The sequence below is a fragment of the Cladosporium halotolerans genome (genome assembly GCF_011745625.1).
Source record: "Cladosporium halotolerans strain TM138-S3 chromosome Unknown Sca6, whole genome shotgun sequence".
NCBI classification, from domain to species: Eukaryota; Fungi; Ascomycota; class Dothideomycetes; order Cladosporiales; family Cladosporiaceae; genus Cladosporium; species Cladosporium halotolerans.
Genome location: NW_027191457.1, coordinates 798,761 through 819,229, shown reverse-complemented (window position 1 = coordinate 819,229; position 20,469 = coordinate 798,761). Strand labels below are relative to the sequence as shown.

Sequence of the window (20,469 nt, the reverse complement as noted above, 5' to 3'; positions counted from 1 at the left end):
ATCGTACTCGACTGAATATTCGTCTTCGTTCTCATCGTCGGCCATCTCCTCATCCTCGTACCCGTACTCAACTTCCATCTCAGACTCTGCATCATTTTCGTCCCACTCATCTTCTTCGACAAAGTCAGGACCGGAGTCAACTCTCTCCCATGGCCCATCGCCACCTAACTTCCCGAGGCTAGTCCCGCGCTTTGGAGCATGGTCTCTTACGCGCCTCTGCAGTTCTTGCGGAGATACGACTCTGGCCGGGCACGGATAAGGGACCTCCGTGCGTTGCGCGAAGAGCCGTTCTCTGGTGTCGAAGTCGAAGTTGATATTGGAGACGTAGGATCGGAAGCGCTCGGGGTCTTCGTATTGGGTGCTTGTGTGCGGTGTTGAGTTTGTTGAGTTCGATCCTTGGGTTGGAGGGTGAGTTGGGCTGCGAGAGGGGTGCGCTGAGGTTGCGATGGGTGCAGGCATATTGGAGGTTTGACGTTCTGGGTTGATTTTGAAGTTTGTCTTTGGGGTCGAGCAGGCTGACTGTTTCCTGTGCATTTGGGTAACATGGTATCAAAACAGGGCATCGAGCCTTTTAATGAAAGCGTTCAGCCAGAGGGAAAAGCGTGAGGACATGGTGAGGACGGGTGAGGACATGAGGACAAACCTTAAAGCTCACACCATTGAAATCCACTAAAAACTCGATGACCATTTCTGTGCCCTTAAAACTGCTTTTCGAATTCATGCTTTCCCATCTTTGGAGAAGAGTATTCTGTGCGTAGATTACAGTTGTACCAAGAGACGCCGGCGCCATGCTGAAGGACCGACCGGATCTATCATATCTTTACAGTGTCCGTCCCCGAAGTAGTAAAACCAGTGCTAATAATGCAAAATGCCGTCGCCCGCTGCATCCGTCTCTTAATCCTCGAAGAACACCTTGCGCGAAACCTGTGGGCGTTATGTCAGCATTGTCGCATATCATTGATGACGGGAAGTACTGTAGGACTTACAGCCCAGGCACCGGCGAGAGAACCAACGATGCCACCAGAAACCATAGCGGGCCTGAGACCCCGCGAGCTCTTGAAGATCGCGCCGGAAATCGCGCCTGCGGTTACGCTGTTGGCCCAGTCATGCTTGCCGCGGTAGTAGCCGATGGTGCTGTTGAAACCGTTGTACATCATCGCGACCACACCGGCGGAGTTTCCGAGGAAGGGGCCTCTCCGTGTGACGGCGTTGAGGACGGAGTTCAGGCGCAGTTTGGGCGGCGCGGAGGCCGGGAGTCTGTTCAGACCCTCGGCCAGACCCCATGCGCCTCCCATTGTAAGCGCGCCGAGGTACGCGACACCGGCGCCGTAACACAGGTCATCGGACCATCCTCGCGAGGGCAAGAAGGAGTTGCTGTTGGGAAGGTCTGAGAGGGCGGAGTCGTCGAGGGTGAGGTAGTCGAGGGTGTCTTGGTTGAGGCCGGCGAGCGGGTGGAGGGCGGAGGCATCGAAAGCGCCGGGCTGGGTCATGAAGGAGCCGACATCCTCGGAGGAGACGTTGTTAAATGACACGCCTGCTGCCGGGTCTTGGATGGTTTGCGATGCGCTGGAGGAGGACGAGTCTGAGGGTTGCGATTTGCGCCCTGTGAATGCGTCCCAGACGCCCATCTTGGCTGATGTGTGTGAGGGTGTTGTGAGAGAGGGAGGTTGGAGCAGGTGATGCGGCGACTGCTCAGGGCGGAATGCGATGGGGGTGCGGGCGTGAGATGGCGGTTGTGGTTGGTGGTGGTGACCGAAGGGCGGTTCGCAACTTTTCGAGGACCAAAGGAGAAGGGCGCGGAACGATCAGCGCTGTCGGCTGGCTGGCTGGTTGTGGCTGTGGCGTTGGTCAGCCACACTTCACTTCTCGCCTGGGGAAATTTCGAAGGGACAAGACGACGACGGATTGACTATATGACGAATCTATTTGCGCCGGCCCCAGACACGCATGGTGCCGCCATTGATAGAATCGTCGATATGGATGTGGCAATGAGCGATGCGATCCCCAGCAGCCGAGAGACTCCTCAATTGCTAGAGGAAGATGCACTTCGTCACATTGCCAGACATGTGAAGAGTCACATTCCTGGCAATACCGATGCCAACATCAACGAAGAGTCCTTGTAAGAATCGAATGTCGTGAAGCTGCCAGCCAGCCTCGTCAGAGATAAAAGCTGACAGGGCTTTAGTAAGTTGATCTCATTGTTCGAAGATGTGCTTCGCACCTGTTCCTCAAACACGCTTGATGCAGGCCATAGAGTGGCCGCATGGAACGCTCTTTGCGCTTTGATCGACCAAACTATCGACTCTCAATACGAGAACGTCCGCCTTATCTTGTGGCAAGCAGAAATCTGGAATCGAGGTCTTAGACTCTACTTGGATCACAGCCACAATGCTAGGCCCAAATCTTCCAAGCAACTGCTGGCTTCGCTCAGTAATGTACTGCGCAAATCTGAGGGTGCCACTTGGATTGGGGACCTGAAAGACCAGTTGTCCATCCACGTCGTTGGCGCGGTGAGCGCGAAGGAGGTGCATCGCGACAGCAAGGCCTACCTCTTGCTGCTCACCCACGTTCTCTCCAAGAACATCATTACTCTTGACGTTGTGCTTTCACAAATGACTGCCATCAATCAGTCTACAGAACCAAAGAATCAAGTGCAGAATCTGCTGTGCTCCGTCTTCAGGTGGACCACGAGGGGCGACTTTGGCTCAATCATCGGTCAGCTCACTGCCGTTATTCTTGACAAACTGGAGAAAGTACCCAGCACGCAAACATCGTCAACGACGCCAGAAAGCGCCAATGCCTCTGTCCCGATCTGGTCTGCACCGTTACATGAGACACTTGGACAAAACATCGAGAACACCGAAGCTTATCGTTCCCACATATTCCCTGTCCTTTTCAAACGGAGTCTTCCACAATACGCTGCCTTTCTCCAGCAGTTGGGCTTGAAACAACTGTTCAGCTCCGAACAAATTCCGGGCAACGAGAACACACAAGAGATGCTTTATGCAGCATTGCAGACCGGAAAGAGCCTCGGATTGATAGAGGAGACAACAGGCGATGACATCGTGCTCGAAACGAATCGCCTACTCGTCCCAATCCAATTCATCGCCATCTTGATCTCATCGGATGACCGAAACGCGCGTTTGGCTGGACTGTCGCTTTTCATTGCGTCTTTGTCACCAACCAGGCCTTTCCACGCATCTGTGCTCGAGCAGTTGAAGCAATCTTTGAGCCACCTACATGCAGATACCGATGCCTTCTTCAGAAGCGAGTTGTTCTCACTTACGCAACGCATGTTTGACAGAATGAGAGCTGCAACTGCCCATTTGGCGAAAGCCAAATCTCTCGACGCTCAGGCTTCTCTGCAAGGTCATAAAAACTTTGTTGATTGGTACATTCGTTTCCTCGCCTGGGAGCTGCGTCCAACATCAAGCTACCAAAGGCACATATCAGCACTCAAATGCCTTGCCTTGCTCCTTCGATCCGGCGTCGATGGTAGCATCGCTCAAGACAACCTCTCGAAATCTGCTAGCGGTAATGGTCAGTGGCCGTTCGAGATGACTGTCGTTGATGCAGGCTTGCACCGTTTACTACTCGATCTACTCATGGATCCGTACGATGACGTTCGGCAGACTTCAGCAGGCATTCTCGAGCTCTGTAACTCACGGGCATCCGCATCACCGCTCTCTACTAGCGGTGATTTCGATGCTACAAAGGAAAGGGCCATCGCTATGATGCTCTCTAGCGGTCGCGCAGATCACGCGGACGGTGTGGCGTATTTGCATAGTCTCAGTTACGTACTTGCAGGCTCGCCTGAGAACAGGCATACGGTACTCTCGGCATTACTGGACAAGACTGAGGAAATGCTGCGAGTAGCGGACGACGATCTAGCCAAAGCTGTCGAAAAGTTCCCCTTGCACGGCTTATTGACAAGCTTACGATACGTAATTCTCCGTGGCGACTTCACCGCAGACATATACCCCGGCCTTCATGATCGCGTGCAAGCGCTTTTGCAGCACGTCTGGAAGGTCGTCAGACCCACGCTCTGCGACGATGCGCCGGAAGGTCACATGCCGGATGAAATGGATGATGTGCCCGACATCTCCTCGAAAGATATTTTGAGCTATTGCTGGAGATCGCTGAAAGAAGCAAGCTTGCTCTTGGGCACGATGCTGTCGCCCGCAATTCTCAAAACGTGCACCTCACCGGACTTCAAGCCATCCATGTTCGAGCTTTGCTTCACACAGCTCGCTGAACTCAGACATCGTGGTGCTTTCTCCACAGTGGCGCAGACATGGACTACTTGCTGCTCACTAATGGAAAGCAACGACTCGTCTCTCGGTCTCTCCACATGGTACGAGAGGACCATCGGTCTCCTCCAAAGAAGCCTCACGATCAACACTCGCCGATCCGCCGGCCTGCCATCCCTGCTCTGCGGCATCCTCATCGCCGACCGCTCCGGCTTTCTCTTCAAGCGCGCTTTCGCAGAGTTCGAGCAGATTGCTAGGGAAGTCGTCGATTCTGATCATGCCCAGGAAGGCAGCCTGCCCCAAGTTCACGCCATGAACTGCATGAAAGACGTCCTCAAGAACACCAGGCTCGCCGAGAAGTCGGAGCAATACGTGCCCATCGCGCTCCGGCTTGCAGCAGACTCCCTGCGATCAGAGGCGTGGGCCATCCGCAACTGTGGGCTCATGCTTTTCCGCGCTGTTATTGATCGTCTGCTGGGTACAAATGATGCTTACGTGGAAGATGAGGTTGCCACTAAGCGCCGTGTTGACTTCGAGCACCACCATGACCTTCTGGAGCTTGTCATCGGCTTGCTTTCTACTGAGCCCGCATCAACACTGCCTGGCGAGGGAGCGAGAAATGAAGGCGTCTTTCCGGCTTTGCAGCTGCTCCAACGCGCTCAGATGCCGGAGTCGAAGCGGATAGAAGTGCAGACGGCGGTCTTCGCTCTGACTTCGAGCCCTTCATGGCACGTTCGCGACAAAGCAGCGCGCACTTTTGCGTCGTTCGTTCCGATTGAGACGACCGATGCTACGGTGGAGCAGCTCCTTGCCGGTCCTTCCAGCGACCACAATGCACTGCACGGATCTTTATTGTGTGCGACGTATCTGATTCGCAGGTTGAAAGCGAAGATCAGCCCTCTGGATACATTTGTGCCTGAGTACGGCCGACTCGCAGCTGTTGCGGAGCGTTGCAAAGAGCTCGTCGCTGCTGCAGAATGGCTGCGGACGGACGAGTCATGCCTTTACACTAGCATTACTTTTGTAGACGTGGAGGACTCGATGCAGGCTCTGGAGACGGTCCTATCGGGCGAACAGCGTGCCAAGGCTGAGATTCCTCACTTCACCGTTGGCTCCTCGATTACTCTCGAAGGCGACCGCGCGGGACAAGTCCTTTCCGGTATCGGACATCTCAGCGAAGCACAAGCGATCGAGCACCTATCCACCCAGACAGCAGCAGACCGATGGCTCGAGCAACGCGCAAAACACCTCGAGCACCAAGTCTCCCTCACCAACACCGTCGACGCCACTCTCCTTTCGGCCCTCGAAGAATGGGCCAGAGCCACCCAATCCGCGCTCAAAGACAACAGCATGTTCTCCACCCAAGCAGCCGTCAACGCTCTCTCAAGCCTGAACCAAACCTGGCCTCAGCTCGCCCAAATCCCCTCCGCAGGCCCTCTCTTGCGCCTCCTCTGCTTCAGCGTCTACGACCTCCTCAACGACGACGACGAAGACATCCGCCTCACGGCCGCGCACTCTGCGTGCCGGATCTTCAACGCAGACGGCGGCCACAACACCCCGCTCGTCCCGCTCGTCGCGGCGCAGAAGCTCGCAGATCTTATGGCGAGGCGCTGGCTGGAGGCTGCAGATCTTTTTGAGGTTGCCGTTGAACGGGCGTTTGGAGGCTTGGAGCCGAATGTTGGGGACCAGCTGGCTACGTTTGAGAAGGGCGAGCATGCGCTCTTCGCGGAGGAGAAGCAGAATTTGTATGTTGATGAGGCGAGGGAGACGAGGGTCTGGGCGGAGGTTGCGAGGGGTTTGGCTGTCTCTGCTGCGCAGGGTAAGATGCTTGATGCGGTCGCACGGTGGGCGGTAGAAGGTGTTTCTACCCTGCGGGCGAAGTTCGAGACGAGCGTTGATGGGCCGCTTGGGTGGTCTTCTACTGACGACGCGTTTTTGCTGGGGTTGAGGGTTGTGCATGCTGCGGGAGTCGTTTTGCGATATGCGGCGCAAGGCTTTGAGGCATCGGTCGATATAGCAGAATTGAAGGATGGTCTCAATGTGCTCTTGGAGGCGGCCAAGGCTCGGGGAGGGAATGTCTTGTGGGTTAGGGAAATCGAAGGAACTGTCGCGAAGTGCAGCCAGCAATAGTCAGGGAAGAGAAATGACACTCCCCAGGAGCAGAATATGAGTGATGCACACTGGCCGTTTCTAGCAAATCTATATCTATCAAAATCTATGCAACACCGACTGGACAGCTGGCCCATCTACATGTTCTTTCTCCATTTTCCACATGAGCCCACACGGCATGACACTGTCCTTGCCCACAAGCTCAAACACCCCTCACAGCTCAAGCGCCTTCCTAACCCTCCTCTCAACCTCCCTCGCAACAGCCTTATGCCCCTCAGCATTCGGATGATACGGCGCCCCGCCACCCATCAACAACCCCTCCGTAAACCCCACAACCCACGGCTCCCTAGTCCCAACCGCATGCCCCTCACTCATCCGCGAGATCTCCACAACCTCCACGCGCTCCCCACCCCTCTCCGCCGCCCGCCTATAAACCCTCCCCAGCACCCCAGCGAGCGCCCGATACCTCTCCACCGCCTCGCTCCCCAGCGGCTGGTCGTCCGCAACCCCCGTCTCCTCCCCAAACACAGCAAGATACTCGACGAGAAAGATCCTTGCGCCTGGTGCCCGCGCCCTCACAGCCTCGATGACCCTCACAAACCGCTCCACCGCCTCCTTCTCCCCGACAGCCGCAACCCCGCCCCTCAGCCCCAGCGCCTCCAGCAATCCCCCTTCACCCCCAAGCACAATCCCCGCCGCCTCACCCATCATGCCCGCCGAGTAGCCCAGGTCGTTTCCGCCGCCCGTGATCGTCACGACGTCCGCGTCCGCGGGCAGGCCCTCGAGCTGCGGCGGGAGCGTGCCCTGTAGCGTCTGCTGGGGCTCGGAGAGGACGTTGAGCAGCGTGGCGCCGGAGGCGGAGAGGTCGGTGAGGGTGGCGGAGAGGGCGCGGGAGACGAGGGATGGGTAGTTTGCGCCGGAGCGGCGGGCGGCGGGGGGTGGGAGTTGGGGCGGGATGGAGGGGCCGGAGGCGAAGGAGGAGCCGAGGGAGGCGATGTGCATTTTTGGAGGGTCGGCGGTGGTGTTTAGATTGTGGTTTTTTTTTTTGCCTGGAAGTTGCAGTGTTCTGGTTGTTCTTTCTCTGGAGAGAGGTTGGGTTCGTCGATATCCGTTCGGGTTGGATCTTAAGTCCGAGTGTTGTGTGGCGAAGAGATTTGGCGGGTCTTTGTGCGGGACAATTGCAATTGTTCTAAAAACGCCAATATATGGTCCTGGCAGCCGTGTTATCTTGATACGAAGCCAGATTTTCCAGTTTGTCAATATCTATGTCGTTGAAACGAAAAGACGCAGTCGGAAAACGCGGAGTGAGGTTTGAGCGGCGAAAGGCGGACTTTTCTCCAAAGCCAACCGGGGCACCAATGGCCATCGGCTCGCTCACACCTCACACTACATTAAATACTTCAGAATACTCGTAAAATGAGATTTAGTAAATCACGCTTCGTTTCGATCCTCAAATACGTTCGCGACAGCTATCCCCGGTATCCAAAATTGCCCGAGCCTCCTGCTTTTTCACTTCCCGTTCCCTAGAAACTTATTGCTTTTTCTCTTCAATTAATGATGCTAGAGTATCTCCCAAAAGGACATTTCCCGTGTTCCCCGTTTCCGCGCTCCCCCAAATTTGGTATCTTAGACAAAGAAAAAGAAAAAGCCCGCCCGCCCGCCTGCCCTCCCTTCTCCCGCCACCACGGCGTGACAGCCGAATCGACCCTATCGCTGAAAGCATCCTCTTGAACGCCATTTTCCAAAAACCCACAAAAAGAAGAAGAGAAAGAAACTGGCAGAGATCCCACGAGCCAAAGAACCTTGATCCCTTGCCCCAACCGTCCGCCCCAGCCAAAAAACACATCACTCCATCCGGTCCCCCAACCCCTCCCCCATCCTCAACCCGCCCTCAACCTGCACCCCGTTCCTAACCCACTCCAACCCCTCAATCTCCTCCAACGGCCTCCGTCCCATCCTCACCTTCTTCAACAACCCCTCCACGCACTCCCTCGCGCCCTCCCACTCCTCCGCGCCCCTCTTACCGCCCTCCCACTCGCCATCCTCGTCCCCAAACCGGCACCAAATCCAGTCGCAGCGCGCGATGCGGTGCGTGTTGCGGCTGCGCTCTGGCTTCCCGGGCGGCGCGTCGAACGGCAAACGGCCCTCCATCAGCGCGTACAGCAGGACGCCGAGCGCCCAGGCGTCCGTGTTGCGGCCGTCGTAGGGCTGGCCGAGCAGGATCTCGGGCGCGGCGTAGTCTTCGCTGCCGCAGCGGGTGGTGAGGAGGGGGGACTCGGGGGGATCGGGGATGCGGCGGCCGAGGCCGAGGTCGGTGAGAGTGAGCAAGGGGGTGGGATGGGCGGTGGGGTTGGGGATGGCGGCGAGGGTGGCGGGGGGGACGTTGACGAGGACGTTCTCGAGCTTGATGTCGCGGTGGACGATCCAGTTTTTGTGCAGGTAGCGGACGGCGGAGACGAGCTCGGCGAACATGCGCTGGACCATGGGCGGGGTGAGGACTTCGCGCTTGGCGCTGGCGAGCTCGAAGAGGTCGCCGCCCGGGCAATAGGTGAGGACGAGCAGGGTGCGGGTTTCTTGGTATTCGCAGGCTTTGAGGTGGATGAGGGAAGGGTGGGTGATGCTCTTCAGCATCTCCACTTCTCGCCGCAGGCTGGTGTCGATGCGTTCTTTGTCGGCGCCTCCTGCGGGGCCGTGCTCGACGATTTTCACGGCGACCACGCGGGCGGGATCCAGTAGTTCCTCTGGGTGGGGTGGCGCGGGGTTTACTGTGATCCTTTCGTCTGTGGCGAGCACGACCTTGGAAAACGTGCCCTGACCAAGCTGCCTTAGCTGCCTGAACTTCTTTTTCCGGTTGTTGATTCCGCAATGGATCTGCAAATACACCGCCGGACTACCGTCGGCGTCCAAAGCAATGATATCGGTGTCGTCTTCGGGCTCGTCACTCTCGGCAACGCTCGTATTACTAGGAGGCGGGCTGGGAATTTGCTTGGGCGCTCGAGATCCCGGAGTGAGGCCGCGTTGCGCCGCCAGATATGCTTCTCGCTGCATTCGGTATTCTGGCACTTCGAAGCTCGGTGCGTCGCCCGGGCCGAATGTGACATGTCTCTGCCGTACATTTTGTAGCTGCTCTGGCTGGAAATCTGAAATGCTGCGGTTGCGGGTGTGGTGCCTCGTAGACTGCTGGCGATTTTCCTGAGCCCCGGCGGTGTTGATGGCCATTGAAGTCTCGACAGCGGCGGAGACAAGGCTGCCGTAGCCCTTTTTACGTTTTGAAGGTGTTGTTGGTGACGCGGGCCCCGGAGAAGATGGCTTCGTGGGCGTAGAGTCCTCTTGAGAGCCACTGCGTGAATGACCGGGCGTGCCCTGTCGTGTTCGCTTCCATGGAGCGGCTGACTCATTGCCTACGAGCGGGCTGGGCAATGGGGTGAGATCTGACATGGTGGCCAGGTAGGGCGAAGGGAGGGCTGAATTCGCAGAGCCTGGAGAGAGCGACGAGTTCATGCTAGCCGTGGAGAGATTGGAACGCAGCGACGAGCCTCTTGTGGGCAGGGAGTGGATCGCAGGTGAGGTCAACGAAGCATGCAGTCTAGATTGCGCAGGTGTTTCGCATATACTGGGTGTTTCTCTGGGTCTTTCATGCAGCGGCCTGCCCTTCGAATCGAGGTCTGTCTGTATCGTCAAGCCGGCGCTCGCAGGAGTGTGGTGAGGGGTGGTGGTGCGGTGCACCAGCGGTGGGTGGTAGACGCCGGTGTCTATAGTGGGGAGGACGGCATGGTTGTGGACGTGGGCGGTGGTGTTTGGACGCGTCGGCTCTGCATGCGCCTCCTCGGCCGGTGTGAGGGTGTGGTGGTGGACAGGCAGGGCGGCAGGGGAGGAGTCTTCGGTACCGGGAGGCTGCACCTTGCTGTCGTTGCGGTGCGGTGCGGCGGCTTTGTCAACAATGTGCTCGTGGACGGCGGGGCTGGCAGTGGCGTCGCGCGCCGCAGCGGCGAGGGAGGAATGGTGCATGCTCGGTGAGGGAGCGGTCTCGTGCGACGGAGGAGTGAGGCTGACCTCGCGCGCGCCAGCAGCTCGGCATGGCAGCAGAGGCGGCCGTTGCATGAAGGCAGAGCTAGCAAAGACTCCAGTCCAGCCGCCGGCCAACGTGGGGGGAAGGATTCGCCGAAGCGCCCGCACCGTTCGTCTGGACACCGGGGGTCCACAGCGTTACCGCAAGGGGCAACCCGGCCACGACTCATTCATTAATCTCCCCGTCGCTGCGCACCGCCGTCTTATCTGCGACGTGATAACAGACACGCCTCGTCAGCGCCTCCGTCGTCGTCGCCTCGTCGACGGCGCTGGTTTGACACACGAGGCTTGCGCTTCCAGCTGCAGCAGGACGCCCTATCTGAGTCCAAATTTAAACATCGCGGAGAGTTCAATACACCACGATCGCCGTAAGCGAGGGTTTACGGGCTGACGTCTTGGCTTCAGGCGCGCGATGGCCGATTGGTTTGCACCTCGCTGTATCTACAATGGAAGGATTCAATAGTGTCCACAAGAGACGGACGCGGTTGACGCGCAGTGCCTTGCAGTAGATCAACACACGTCGCAATATGCAGTGGGCTAACCCACCCCTGCTAGCACAGCAATATAATCAAACTGACAGGTACGCGAAATGCCCCCCTTCGAAGCCCGCGTTTAGTCACAGCGATCAAGCAATCAGACTCCGCGCTACCCCACAGTGAGCCGAGCCTCCCGCTCACGCGAGCCGTCTCCCTCGGCCCTCCATCGCCGAAAGTCCATACTTGCCTGGCAGCCAGCCAGCTAAGGTACCTGACCAAGAACTCGAAACAGAATCACAAGGCAGGGCAGGGCAGGGCCAAAGAGGCAAGAAGCCACCTCACACCTCGACAACCACCCTCCCACAACAACCAAAGCCACAACAAAATAAGAAAAAAAAAAAACCATGGCCGACCCCTTCGAAGTCCGCATGCGCTTCACCTCCCTCCTCCACCACCTCAACGCCAGCACCAACAGCGCGCTCAAAACCGCCCACTACGCGCTCAAGCACGCCGCCTTCGCCGAGGACCTGCACAGCTGCATCCTCGAGCAGCTCGAGCGCACGCCCTCCCTCAACGCGCGCGCCAACATCGCCTACTTCCTGCCCGCCCTGTGCGACGCCGCCGCCGCCGCCCCGCAGCCGCCGCCCGCCTACCCGCGCATGATCGAGCGCGACATCCTGCGGCTGGTGGAGCTCGTCGCGCCAGCCGAGGGCGGGGGCGCGGCGAACGTGAGGGTCGTGCGGAGCGTGCTGAAGAGCTTGGGCGCGAAAGGGTTTTTGCAGGCGCAGACGGTCGCGGAGCTGGAGGAGTTTATTGCGGGGCGAGGGGAGGCGGGGGGCGCGGGCGGGTCGCCGGCGGAGGATGACGGGACGCCTGCCGCTGGGACGGCGGCGAGGGGCACGCCGGCGTCCGGGAGGGAGCCGTGGGCGGCGCCCGCGGTGAGGTTGGATAAGCGGCAGATCGAGCAGAGGATCGAGGAGGACCGCGAGCGGCATAAGAGGGCGCGGGAGGGGATTTGGGCGATTGCGCAGGAGGCGGCGGATTTGGGGTTGGATGCGGAGAGGGAGAGGTTGTGGGCGGAGTCGAGCGATATGGAGGAGGACGACTATGAGTTGGCAAAGGAGGAGGCGGATCAGAGGAAGCAGTGTTTGAGTTTTGAGGGTGTGTGAACGGAAGGGTTCTGCGGCACGAGGAGAAGCGCAAAAGAACTTGTACAACTACATTCTGCTGTTTAGCGATGGCGTTTCTGGGATACCCGCTTTGGGCTGGACTCCGATGTCTAGCTACGAGCAACAATTTCGCAAGCCACGCCAGTCGGCACGGTTGATTTCAGCGCACACCGCCACATGGAATGTCGCAATTACGATTCTCAGACCGGGGAGGCCGTGTGAAGGTCGGAATTCACTACAACCGAGCACCTTTGCTCGGAATCTTGAAAGAAAGGCAGCATTGTCTCGCAGGTGCAGAGCATAGCGACGCTATTGCGACATCGAACTTCAAGGCACTGGTGAGCAAATCTTGTCATTCAAGCTGGGAACTCGAAAGGTCGTTTGAAAATCTGAACGCCTTGTGTCACTCCACGTACTTCCCGACACGGGTAGCCGAGGAAGCGCGACGCCACGCTCACAGGACGAGCATAGACTTTCCATACCTTTTTGAAGAAGAATAGGGACGTGGACAGAGAAATTACAGCGCCGCAAGAATGCCTTGCGGCTTCTTCCCAAATTTCACTTCAATGATATTTATCTTGCTGCCGAAAAATGTTGTTGACCCCTCTGTGTCTATTCGGCAATCTGTCGAGCAATCAAAGTTGTCGATCTGCAATCACCGTTGCTGCTATCAGGCGGCTTGGGTTCGACATACGAAGGGACAGAGGCTTGCAACGAGAGCTACGAACTGCTGTGGAAAAGTCATTCGTAGTGGCCCCCAAAGGAGCAAGTCGTGCAGGTTTGCCAAGTGATCAAATGATCCAAGTTGAGAGCGTCTCCTCCGTAGAGAAGTAGCGAGGACATCGATCCGGAAGTATGAGAGCGCTGGGCAGCGCATTGGCCTCGCCCTCCCGAGCGTTTATGTGTGGCGACTCGCCAGATGGGTTTCTTTTCGATAGGTCGAATCGCGACTTGGACTTCTTCACCTCATCGGACGTAGCGATCCATGAACCGCTTGTGAAAATCGCTCCTCAGCAAATCATTGACGAAATGCTTCTCCTTCCCTCTGTCTTCCGTGCCCCTCGCCTGGTTCTTGAACACAACATCATCGTCCCACCTCCTCTTCACTCCATACTCCTGGTTCGTATTCAGCAAAGGATTGCCCAACGCGATATCCTTCTCCCTCTGATCCTCGTCCCGCTTCGCCTTCTCCGCCGCCTCCCTCGCCGCAGCCTCCGCGCGCTCAGCCTTAATCTTCGCCAATTCCCGCATCAACTCCGCCTCCTCATCGTCATCATCCTCCTCCGACTCCTCCTCACTACTCGACCCCTCACTCTCCGAATCCGCATCCACATCCCTACTCTCCTCTAACACCCGCCTTTTCTTCGCCTCATAATCTTCCTCATCCCCTTCCCCGTCCTGTCTCTCACTACCTCCTTCCAACCTCCTCTTCACCCCACCCTCACTCGCGCCCTCCTCGATCGCCAACGGCTTCTCGCCCTCATCCTCGTCATCCTCGTCGCCAATCTCGCGCCCCTCTTTCTTCGCAAAATGCTTCCTCTCGTTCCGCAGCAGCTCCGCGCGCAGGTCGCGCTTTGCCTGCTCGCTCGGCGCGCCTTGCGTCGCTTGCCGGTATTTCAGGATCTTGTGCGCGGGCAGCAGGCGCTGGTGGTAGGCTTCGCCGCGGGCGGCTTCTTTGCCGCGGGCTGGGTCGAAGGTTGGGCGGTGCGCGGTGGTCATTGTCGTAGTTTGTGTGGAGTATGGTTGTTTGCGACGCAGCCCTAGGAGGTTTGGGCAAAGGAGCTGGGTAGTGTGGTTTAGGTGTTGAATGCGAAAGGGCCAGGTGAAGTCGATTTCTCGGCTAAGATTCCCGGATTTGGACGACGTTGTCGCGCAAGGCGAGAGGCAGCCGACGCGGAAAATGCGAGCGTCGAACGCCAGCGGCAGCGGGCAGAGCAAGGAAAGCCCGTGGCGGCCGCAAAGACAATTCGTGAGGTATCGTAAACGCCACCGCGGTATTTATTCCTTCGCCACTTCTTATTCAAAACAACACAATGCCTCGAGAAGCCGAGCCCTCAAACAACGCAAAAGCGTTCCTGCTCCAAGCTCTCCGCGAAAACGTCCGCTTGGACGGCCGGGCATTCGACGAATTCCGACAGATCGATCTGAGTTTCGGCGACGAGTATGGAGTGGCGACCGCGCGGTTGGGCAAGACGAAGGTGATGGTGAGGGTGTCGTCGGAAGTCGTCAAGGCGTCCGCGGATCGCAAGTTCGATGGCGTTTTCACGATATCCACGGAGTTGTCGCCTATTGCTTCGCCTGCTTTTGAGGTTGGGCGGTAAGTAAACATCTCGCAGTTTCGAATTTCGCTACGACAACAGAAGCTAATGCAAAACAACAGACAAGACCAAGCCGAAGTGCTCCTCTCCCGGATCCTCGAAAAGACCATCCGGCGCTCGGGCGCCCTCGATACCGAATCCCTCTGCATCATCGCGGGCCAGAAATGCTTCCACGTGCGCGCCGACGTGCACGTGCTGGACCACGACGGCAGCCTGGTGGACGCCAGCTGCCTGGCGCTCGTCGCGGCGCTCATGCACTACCGGCGGCCGGACTTCGAGGTGCGCGGCGAGGAGGTGCAGATCTTCGACCCGCGCGAGCGCGAGCCCATCAAGCTGTCGATGCAGCACCAGCCGTTCTGCGTCACTTTCGGGTACTATGAGGACGGCTCGGTGATGTTGTTGGATTCGACGCTGCTGGAGGAGCAGTGTCGCGAGGGCGAGGTGATGATTAGCATGAACCGGTTTGGGGAGATTTGTCAGATTGCCAAATATAGTGGCGAGCCGGTGGATGCGATGAGTGTGCTGAATTGCATGAATGTTGCCCTGGAGAAGGTGAAGGTGTTTGATAAGCTTGTTAAGGCGAAGCTTGAGGAGGACGAGAAGCGGAGGGATGTGGGGGGTCTCATGGCTGAGTTGAGCGCCGAGAACGCGCGGTAGTGGAATGAGGATTGATCAAGAATGATCAAACGAGCTGAGCCGATGTTGTTGGTCAAATCAGCATGTCGCGCTCGTGGCCCTCTGCTGAGTGCACTTGAGAGAGGTGCTATCAAAAACTGGGGATCGCGATTGGCGGCCAGTCTCTGGCCAGCTTGTCCGACACCGACGTGAGTTATCGGCCTTGTGGCATTTGTGAGCCTTCACAATGGAAACTCACCGGAGATGTTGTTTGGCACTTCGGCAAAGAATGAGGGCGAGCAATATGGAGGAGACGAAGGTCTCGAATCGCCCACTCATATACGATCCGTGCCCGAACACACCGAGTTTATAAGCTCCACGACTCTGATCACGGCTTGGATGCAGTGGATAACGGGAGATCTCTATTGACAGAATAGTAGTTGCAACATCACGATTCCATCATTTCTGGCTCTCAATCGAACCCGAACTGGGCAATTTATTCTGATTAACCACATTTAGCCCTTGTGTTCTGCTACGATTTAGCGCCAGTCTTTGACATCTTCCAATCCACTGTATATACTCTCATGACTACCTACATGTGCCGTGTAATGATAATTCTACTGGTAACGTCGCAGATGCAAACGCGGTCCTATAGGGCAGCCTACTGCTCTGCTTTACCATCAGCGTCCTCTACTTCTCTGTCCTCGTTGCTTTCCTCCCCAGCGATATTCTGTGGCCCGTCGCTGTTCTCCTCCTCATCTTCTCCGTCATCTTTCCTCACTTTTACAGACTTCCACTCCATTCCAAGCGAGCTCACTGCCACCACACAAGTTAACCCCAACGCGATGTAGAACACCTGCACGAGAGACCCATTGTACGAGATCAACACTTGCTCCCTATACCTTTCCGGAAATGCACCCACGATCCCAAGGGCACCTTTGCTCAGGGTCGCAGCGGAATCCATCTGCGGCGCTCTGTTGACCAAATTCTCAGCAAGTCGACTGAGGAAGACATTCTGCGCTACGGACAGGATGACGATGCCGCCAAACATCTGCGCGAAGCTCGACATGACCAGGGCTCGAGGAACGATAGAATCGTGGAGTACGGTTTGGACGCCGACGAACAGTGGTTGGAAAGTCAAGCCAATGCCGAAGCCGTAGATGACTTGGTAGGATATCCACGACTTCGGTGTTGTGGCCGGAGTGAAGGTCGTTATCAGACCAGCCCCGACCGTCATGAGTATGGAGCCTAGCATCAGAGTCATGTTGTAGTAGTCCAGAGTTTTCGTGATCTGGCCGCCAGCCATAGAGGCGATTCCAAGAGAAATGGCCGTAGGGAGGTACATGACGCCAGAAGCGATCGTGCTGGCACCGCAGGCAGCTTGGAAATAGAAAGGAAGCTGGTGTTACTTCGCGCAAATCCAAAATGGATACAAATGAGCCGCCGACTTACATAGTAGGCTAGCAAAAATAGATGTGCGAAGTTGCAGAAGGTGATTAAGCTGGCACAGACGATCATTCGTTGGCGCAGCATCTTCAGCGGAACCAGACTGCCATCACCCGCCCAGTGCTCTATTGAGAGGAATGATACCAAGAGCACCCCAGCGAGGGCCAGGAGTAAGATTACCCGCCAGTTGCTCCACACGTATTGGTTTCCGCCCCACTGAAAAGCCAGGACGAGGCAAAGAGCCATAGGAACATTTGCAGCAAATCCAGCCCAACTGATGCTTCTTAGTCGATCTACACCAAATTGATTCTCGTCAGTGGGTCGGCGAATCTCGCCGACAACGAAGAAAAAAACCAACATGGTCAGGACTCCGAAGGGAATCATAACATAGAAGCTGACACGCCATGACGAGTGATGAGTTGTGGTTTCGTAGAATAGAATTATTTCTATGGCTATACGCGCTTGACTTGGGGCTCAGGAGAAGTCACTGAGTTAGAGTGATTATCATCCCTCCCATCGAAAATCGCTTGACATGCGATTACCAATTCTTGAAGCATAGAAGGACGAAGACGAGGGAAACAACCGAGACGAAGGTCTCAAACGCCGGTCAACTATCCCGATACTAGATCTCAGATCACAGAGTAGGGGAGACAGATACCAGGGGCGCGATACCGCATGTGGTCAACGCAATCGAAACATGGTAGAGCAAATAAGCTTCGCGGCACAGCCAACTTTCCCCTCATCGTCACACCCACATCCATGCACGTCGACGCATCACCGTTGCCTACCAGCCAGTCACTTGCGTTTGATGCGACACGTAGACATGGAGGTTAGCTTGCTTGGATTGTCTTAGGTGCCTCGTCAGCCAACTTTACATGTAACATTGTGGCGTTTGCAGAAAGGTGTTCGTTCACTTCCCACATTCAACGTCATAAATCTATGACGTAGCTTGGGCCCAGCAATACGATCGCAAGATATAATAATGCAAGCAACGCTCGGTCTTCGATACATTGCCAACCCACGTGAGAACTAAACGCCAATCACAAATCTTAAGACCAACCCAAACAAAATGCCTCTTGACACTGGCAACAACAAGGGCGGCGCCGAAGGCGTTGTCAAGTCTGGCACCTCCGCTGTACGCTATCCCATCGCCCACGATCTTCCAGGTATCGCGACATACTGACACAGACAGCTCGGTAACGCCGTTGGCGGCATCACCAAGACGGCCGGTGGCCTTGTAGGCACCGCTGGCCGCGGCGTCGGTGACACCATCAACAACACCACTGGCACCAAGGCTGTCGGCGACGGTCTCCAGGGCATCACCGGCGGCATCGAAGATGCTGGCAACTCCGCTGGCAAGGGTGCCGAGAACGCTGGCCAGGGAAAGAAGAGCTGGTAAGGGACGGGAGGTCTTGGGACGAATGCTACTTGTTTCGCGATGTATGTAATCAGACTTGAGGGTGGATAACGATGCTATGAAATATGATCACTTTGCACGCTCTTGCATCTCCCAGCTAAAATTTTCGAATAGCGGTGCTATCAATCATGGTAAGCTTAGGATCACATTACCTGCCAGTGAGATGCTCGTTGTGCATGAGAGAGTCTCATCGACGTCTATACGTGACCATGCCTACGACTGCCAAAGGGATGCATGAAATGCTTCATTCTGTATGCTGAAATTGGCAATTACTGTGCAATTGGCAACACGAGAATTCATTTCGCTACGCTAACGGCTTAGTTACGTGGGCCTTGCAAGTGCAAGACTTCCACTTTCACCTCAACGGTCCTACTATCATCATCAAATACATTGAAGAAAGTAACCTCGCCGCCTCCAGACCTCATCGCTCCCTCCAGCTGCATCTTGGCCGCCGCTCTTTCAACCTGAACAACGTCCAAGTGCGACGAGCTTGGTACGTGTGTGAGCCGCAGCCACTCATCGATTGCGCGGGAATTGGCAAGGTCGAGTGTCGTGAAGACGGCATTTTCAAGCACCCTGAATGCCACCTCGTCTGTACCTTCTCCGAATAGGTCGTCGGCTTGTTTCTTTAGAGTCTTCACATGGACACACCAGAATCTCTTCGGAAGCCACCCTTCCTTACTCTCGGGCTCCACGTATTCTTGGAATGATCTCATCCGCCTCGAGACTTTGACCTGGACCAGACCTGCATTTGACTCGAGCTCAAAAGAGACTAGCCCGTCGCCATCGTAGTCTTGGATGATGCTGAACTTGCTCGAGGGCTCGCAAATAGGGCCGGCGTCCTTCGGTGCGGCGAAAATGAAGCGCGCTGCCGTCGCGTTGGCCTCACTCAGACTTTCAAAAGCGACGTCATACTCCACCCAGTCCGTGTGGTCGAAGAGATCATCTTTGTCGCTTTCAGCAAGCTCTTCTGCAGTGAAATTTCGACGAAGCAGGAAGTATTGCCAATGGACGTAGTCCGCTTCGGTCATTGGAGAGCATTCTCGGGAGGACTCCTCGTCTTCGGTCTCGATCTCCATTGCTTTGACGTGCTGGAAGTACGCCTGGATGGTCATGTCGTAAGACTTTCCACCCTGCGTCGGCCTTGCGACAGCAGCTTCACTAGCATGGATCCGTACAGCTTGAGCGGGATCCTGTTTGGCAGCCTTCTTGAAAGCCGTCGGCTCGCTCGCATGGTGGTCGCGTACGAGGCGATTGAGCTCGTCGAATGCTCCCTGGTCTCCAGTTAGAGCTTGCACACAGAGCTCGTTGCTGATCTCTTCTCGCTCGATCGCCTTTTCAACTTGGCGGAACCTGTTTCTTAGATTATCCTCGCGCGCTCCTCTGGTTCCGGTGAGCTCATTGTAGCGTTGTATCACGTCGGCCCATTGCACCTTCTCGATTCTCCATCTGTAGAGCTGGAGATCCGCCGGCGTGATCGTCAAAGGATTGGCTTTGACGACGGATTTCTTGAACGTCGCAGTGTTAGATTCGCTTTTCCGGAGGCTCGCCATCACAGGTTTAGCGTCGCGCTCGTCTTCGTAGGGAAATACCATTTGTCGAGGCAGCAACTGTGCTACTGCTTTGACTCCTTGCACACTATTTAATGGGAATGGCCCTTTCGCTCTTTCTACGGGCTCAGATTCCCTTTCATCTGGGGTTCCCTGGATCATAGGGACTTTTGAACGGTCAAAAATAGGGGGTTCTGGCTGGTGCTCGGCGGTCGACATTGGTCTCAAGCCATTGCCACGAGAGTGTATAACACCACTGCTACCGTGAGCTTCAGGCGCCCTCGGATTAACCAGCTTACGGTTGACCTCGGTGGATGCGTCTTCCTGTTCAGCACGGCTTTGCTCATCGCGCGCTTTCTTCTCGCGGATACGCTGTTCTTGAGCTTTCCGAGATTGTGCCTTTAAGTCTTCCATGATTGGCCCTCTTGCATTGTTCCTTTGGTGATTCGCTGTCCCTGATGTAGGCTTAGACGACGGAAACGGTAGTCCGTGTGGAACATCCTTCAGGCGCGGCGGGACTAGAGCTGGGCGTTGTATCCGCTTCTCAGCGACCTTTCGTTCTTCCCACGCTTCGTCCTCGAAGGAAGATTCAGTATCTGACCTGTGCCCATTGCAGTGACCTTGCGGTCCTGCAGAGGTGGTGTTCTGCTTTGCTTGAGTTACTTTGCTTTTGATACTGTCGATGTGATGCCTCGCGCCGATTGCGTTGTATCGCTTTGCTGGTATGAATGGATTCGGGTCGCGTTTACTGACAGCTTTGTTGCGTGACTGCGCTTTCTCGACTAACCTCTGGAAGTCAAATGCGGCTTCGGTCGATTACTGACTGACTGCTCGACCTCATGAGTCTCTGCGATCGTATGTTGCCTTTTTGGGGCTCTTTCCGCCTCAAAGTCGGGTTTATCCTTCGGGAAGATCCTTTTGTAATTGTGTTCGGTTGATTCATGTTGCTGTGGCCGCACCAGAGTTGGATTTGTTTCCTCGGAAATCTCATCAGGTGGTGGATTCTGTGGAAACTCAATCGACGGGACAGGATAGTCTCGCCATGCCTCTA

At 56.3% G+C, this 20,469-nt stretch overlaps 9 protein-coding genes across 9 annotated transcripts; 4 read left to right on the top strand and 5 right to left on the bottom strand.

The window, feature by feature from the left end:
• Window positions 1-620: 620 nt before the first annotated feature.
• WHR41_02625 (uncharacterized protein) lies at window positions 621-1,774 on the bottom strand. Its single transcript, XM_069371231.1, has 2 exons — window positions 987-1,774; window positions 621-924 (listed from the first exon to the last, which is right to left on the bottom strand). Exons 1-2 carry the CDS (start codon window positions 1,626-1,628, stop codon window positions 895-897), a joined length of 672 nt encoding a protein of 223 aa, XP_069231959.1. The 5' UTR covers window positions 1,629-1,774; the 3' UTR covers window positions 621-894.
• Window positions 1,775-1,976: 202 nt separating this feature from the next.
• Window positions 1,977-6,380, top strand: WHR41_02624 (uncharacterized protein; the record flags this gene model as incomplete). Its single annotated transcript, XM_069371230.1, has 2 exons — window positions 1,977-2,119; window positions 2,186-6,380. The coding sequence occupies 2 exons, from the start codon at window positions 1,977-1,979 to the stop codon at window positions 6,378-6,380; spliced, it is 4,338 nt and encodes a 1,445-aa protein (XP_069231958.1).
• A 192-nt stretch (window positions 6,381-6,572) lies between these two features.
• Window positions 6,573-7,361, bottom strand: WHR41_02623 (uncharacterized protein; the record flags this gene model as incomplete). The annotated part of the gene is made up of 1 exon (XM_069371229.1): window positions 6,573-7,361. The coding sequence occupies one exon, from the start codon at window positions 7,359-7,361 to the stop codon at window positions 6,573-6,575; it is 789 nt and encodes a 262-aa protein (XP_069231957.1).
• An 843-nt stretch (window positions 7,362-8,204) lies between these two features.
• Window positions 8,205-10,367, bottom strand: WHR41_02622 (uncharacterized protein; the record flags this gene model as incomplete). The annotated part of the gene is made up of 1 exon (XM_069371228.1): window positions 8,205-10,367. The coding sequence occupies one exon, from the start codon at window positions 10,365-10,367 to the stop codon at window positions 8,205-8,207; it is 2,163 nt and encodes a 720-aa protein (XP_069231956.1).
• A 940-nt stretch (window positions 10,368-11,307) lies between these two features.
• Window positions 11,308-12,072, top strand: WHR41_02621 (uncharacterized protein; the record flags this gene model as incomplete). Its single annotated transcript, XM_069371227.1, has 1 exon — window positions 11,308-12,072. One exon carries the CDS (start codon window positions 11,308-11,310, stop codon window positions 12,070-12,072), a length of 765 nt encoding a protein of 254 aa, XP_069231955.1.
• Window positions 12,073-13,038: 966 nt separating this feature from the next.
• On the bottom strand, window positions 13,039-13,791 carry WHR41_02620 (uncharacterized protein; the record flags this gene model as incomplete). The annotated part of the gene is made up of 1 exon (XM_069371226.1): window positions 13,039-13,791. One exon carries the CDS (start codon window positions 13,789-13,791, stop codon window positions 13,039-13,041), a length of 753 nt encoding a protein of 250 aa, XP_069231954.1.
• A 251-nt stretch (window positions 13,792-14,042) lies between these two features.
• On the top strand, window positions 14,043-15,514 carry WHR41_02619 (uncharacterized protein). The gene is made up of 2 exons (XM_069371225.1): window positions 14,043-14,389; window positions 14,453-15,514. The coding sequence occupies exons 1-2, from the start codon at window positions 14,106-14,108 to the stop codon at window positions 15,045-15,047; spliced, it is 879 nt and encodes a 292-aa protein (XP_069231783.1). The 5' UTR covers window positions 14,043-14,105; the 3' UTR covers window positions 15,048-15,514.
• Window positions 15,515-15,666: 152 nt separating this feature from the next.
• Window positions 15,667-16,697, bottom strand: WHR41_02618 (uncharacterized protein; the record flags this gene model as incomplete). Its single annotated transcript, XM_069371224.1, has 2 exons — window positions 15,667-16,404; window positions 16,458-16,697. 2 exons carry the CDS (start codon window positions 16,695-16,697, stop codon window positions 15,667-15,669), a joined length of 978 nt encoding a protein of 325 aa, XP_069231784.1.
• Window positions 16,698-17,290: 593 nt separating this feature from the next.
• Window positions 17,291-17,953, top strand: WHR41_02617 (uncharacterized protein). Its single transcript, XM_069371223.1, has 2 exons — window positions 17,291-17,586; window positions 17,644-17,953. Exons 1-2 carry the CDS (start codon window positions 17,521-17,523, stop codon window positions 17,848-17,850), a joined length of 273 nt encoding a protein of 90 aa, XP_069231777.1. The 5' UTR covers window positions 17,291-17,520; the 3' UTR covers window positions 17,851-17,953.
• The last annotated feature ends 2,516 nt before the right edge of the window (window positions 17,954-20,469 follow it).

What these genes read in the sequence shown, in the direction of transcription:
- WHR41_02625 (XM_069371231.1), bottom strand. Translation starts at nt 1,628, where the DNA reads ATGGGCGTCTGGGACGCATTCACAGGGCGCAAATCGCAACCCTCAGAC. An exon ending in CTCTCGCCGGTGCCTGGGCT is followed by an intron (nt 925 to 986) that starts GTAAGTCCTACA and finishes TAACGCCCACAG; the next exon opens with GTTTCGCGCAAGGTGTTCTT.
- WHR41_02617 (XM_069371223.1), top strand. Translation starts at nt 17,521, where the DNA reads ATGCCTCTTGACACTGGCAACAACAAGGGCGGCGCCGAAGGCGTTGTC. An exon ending in TCAAGTCTGGCACCTCCGCT is followed by an intron (nt 17,587 to 17,643) that starts GTACGCTATCCC and finishes TGACACAGACAG; the next exon opens with CTCGGTAACGCCGTTGGCGG.
- WHR41_02619 (XM_069371225.1), top strand. Translation starts at nt 14,106, where the DNA reads ATGCCTCGAGAAGCCGAGCCCTCAAACAACGCAAAAGCGTTCCTGCTC. An exon ending in CCTGCTTTTGAGGTTGGGCG is followed by an intron (nt 14,390 to 14,452) that starts GTAAGTAAACAT and finishes GCAAAACAACAG; the next exon opens with ACAAGACCAAGCCGAAGTGC.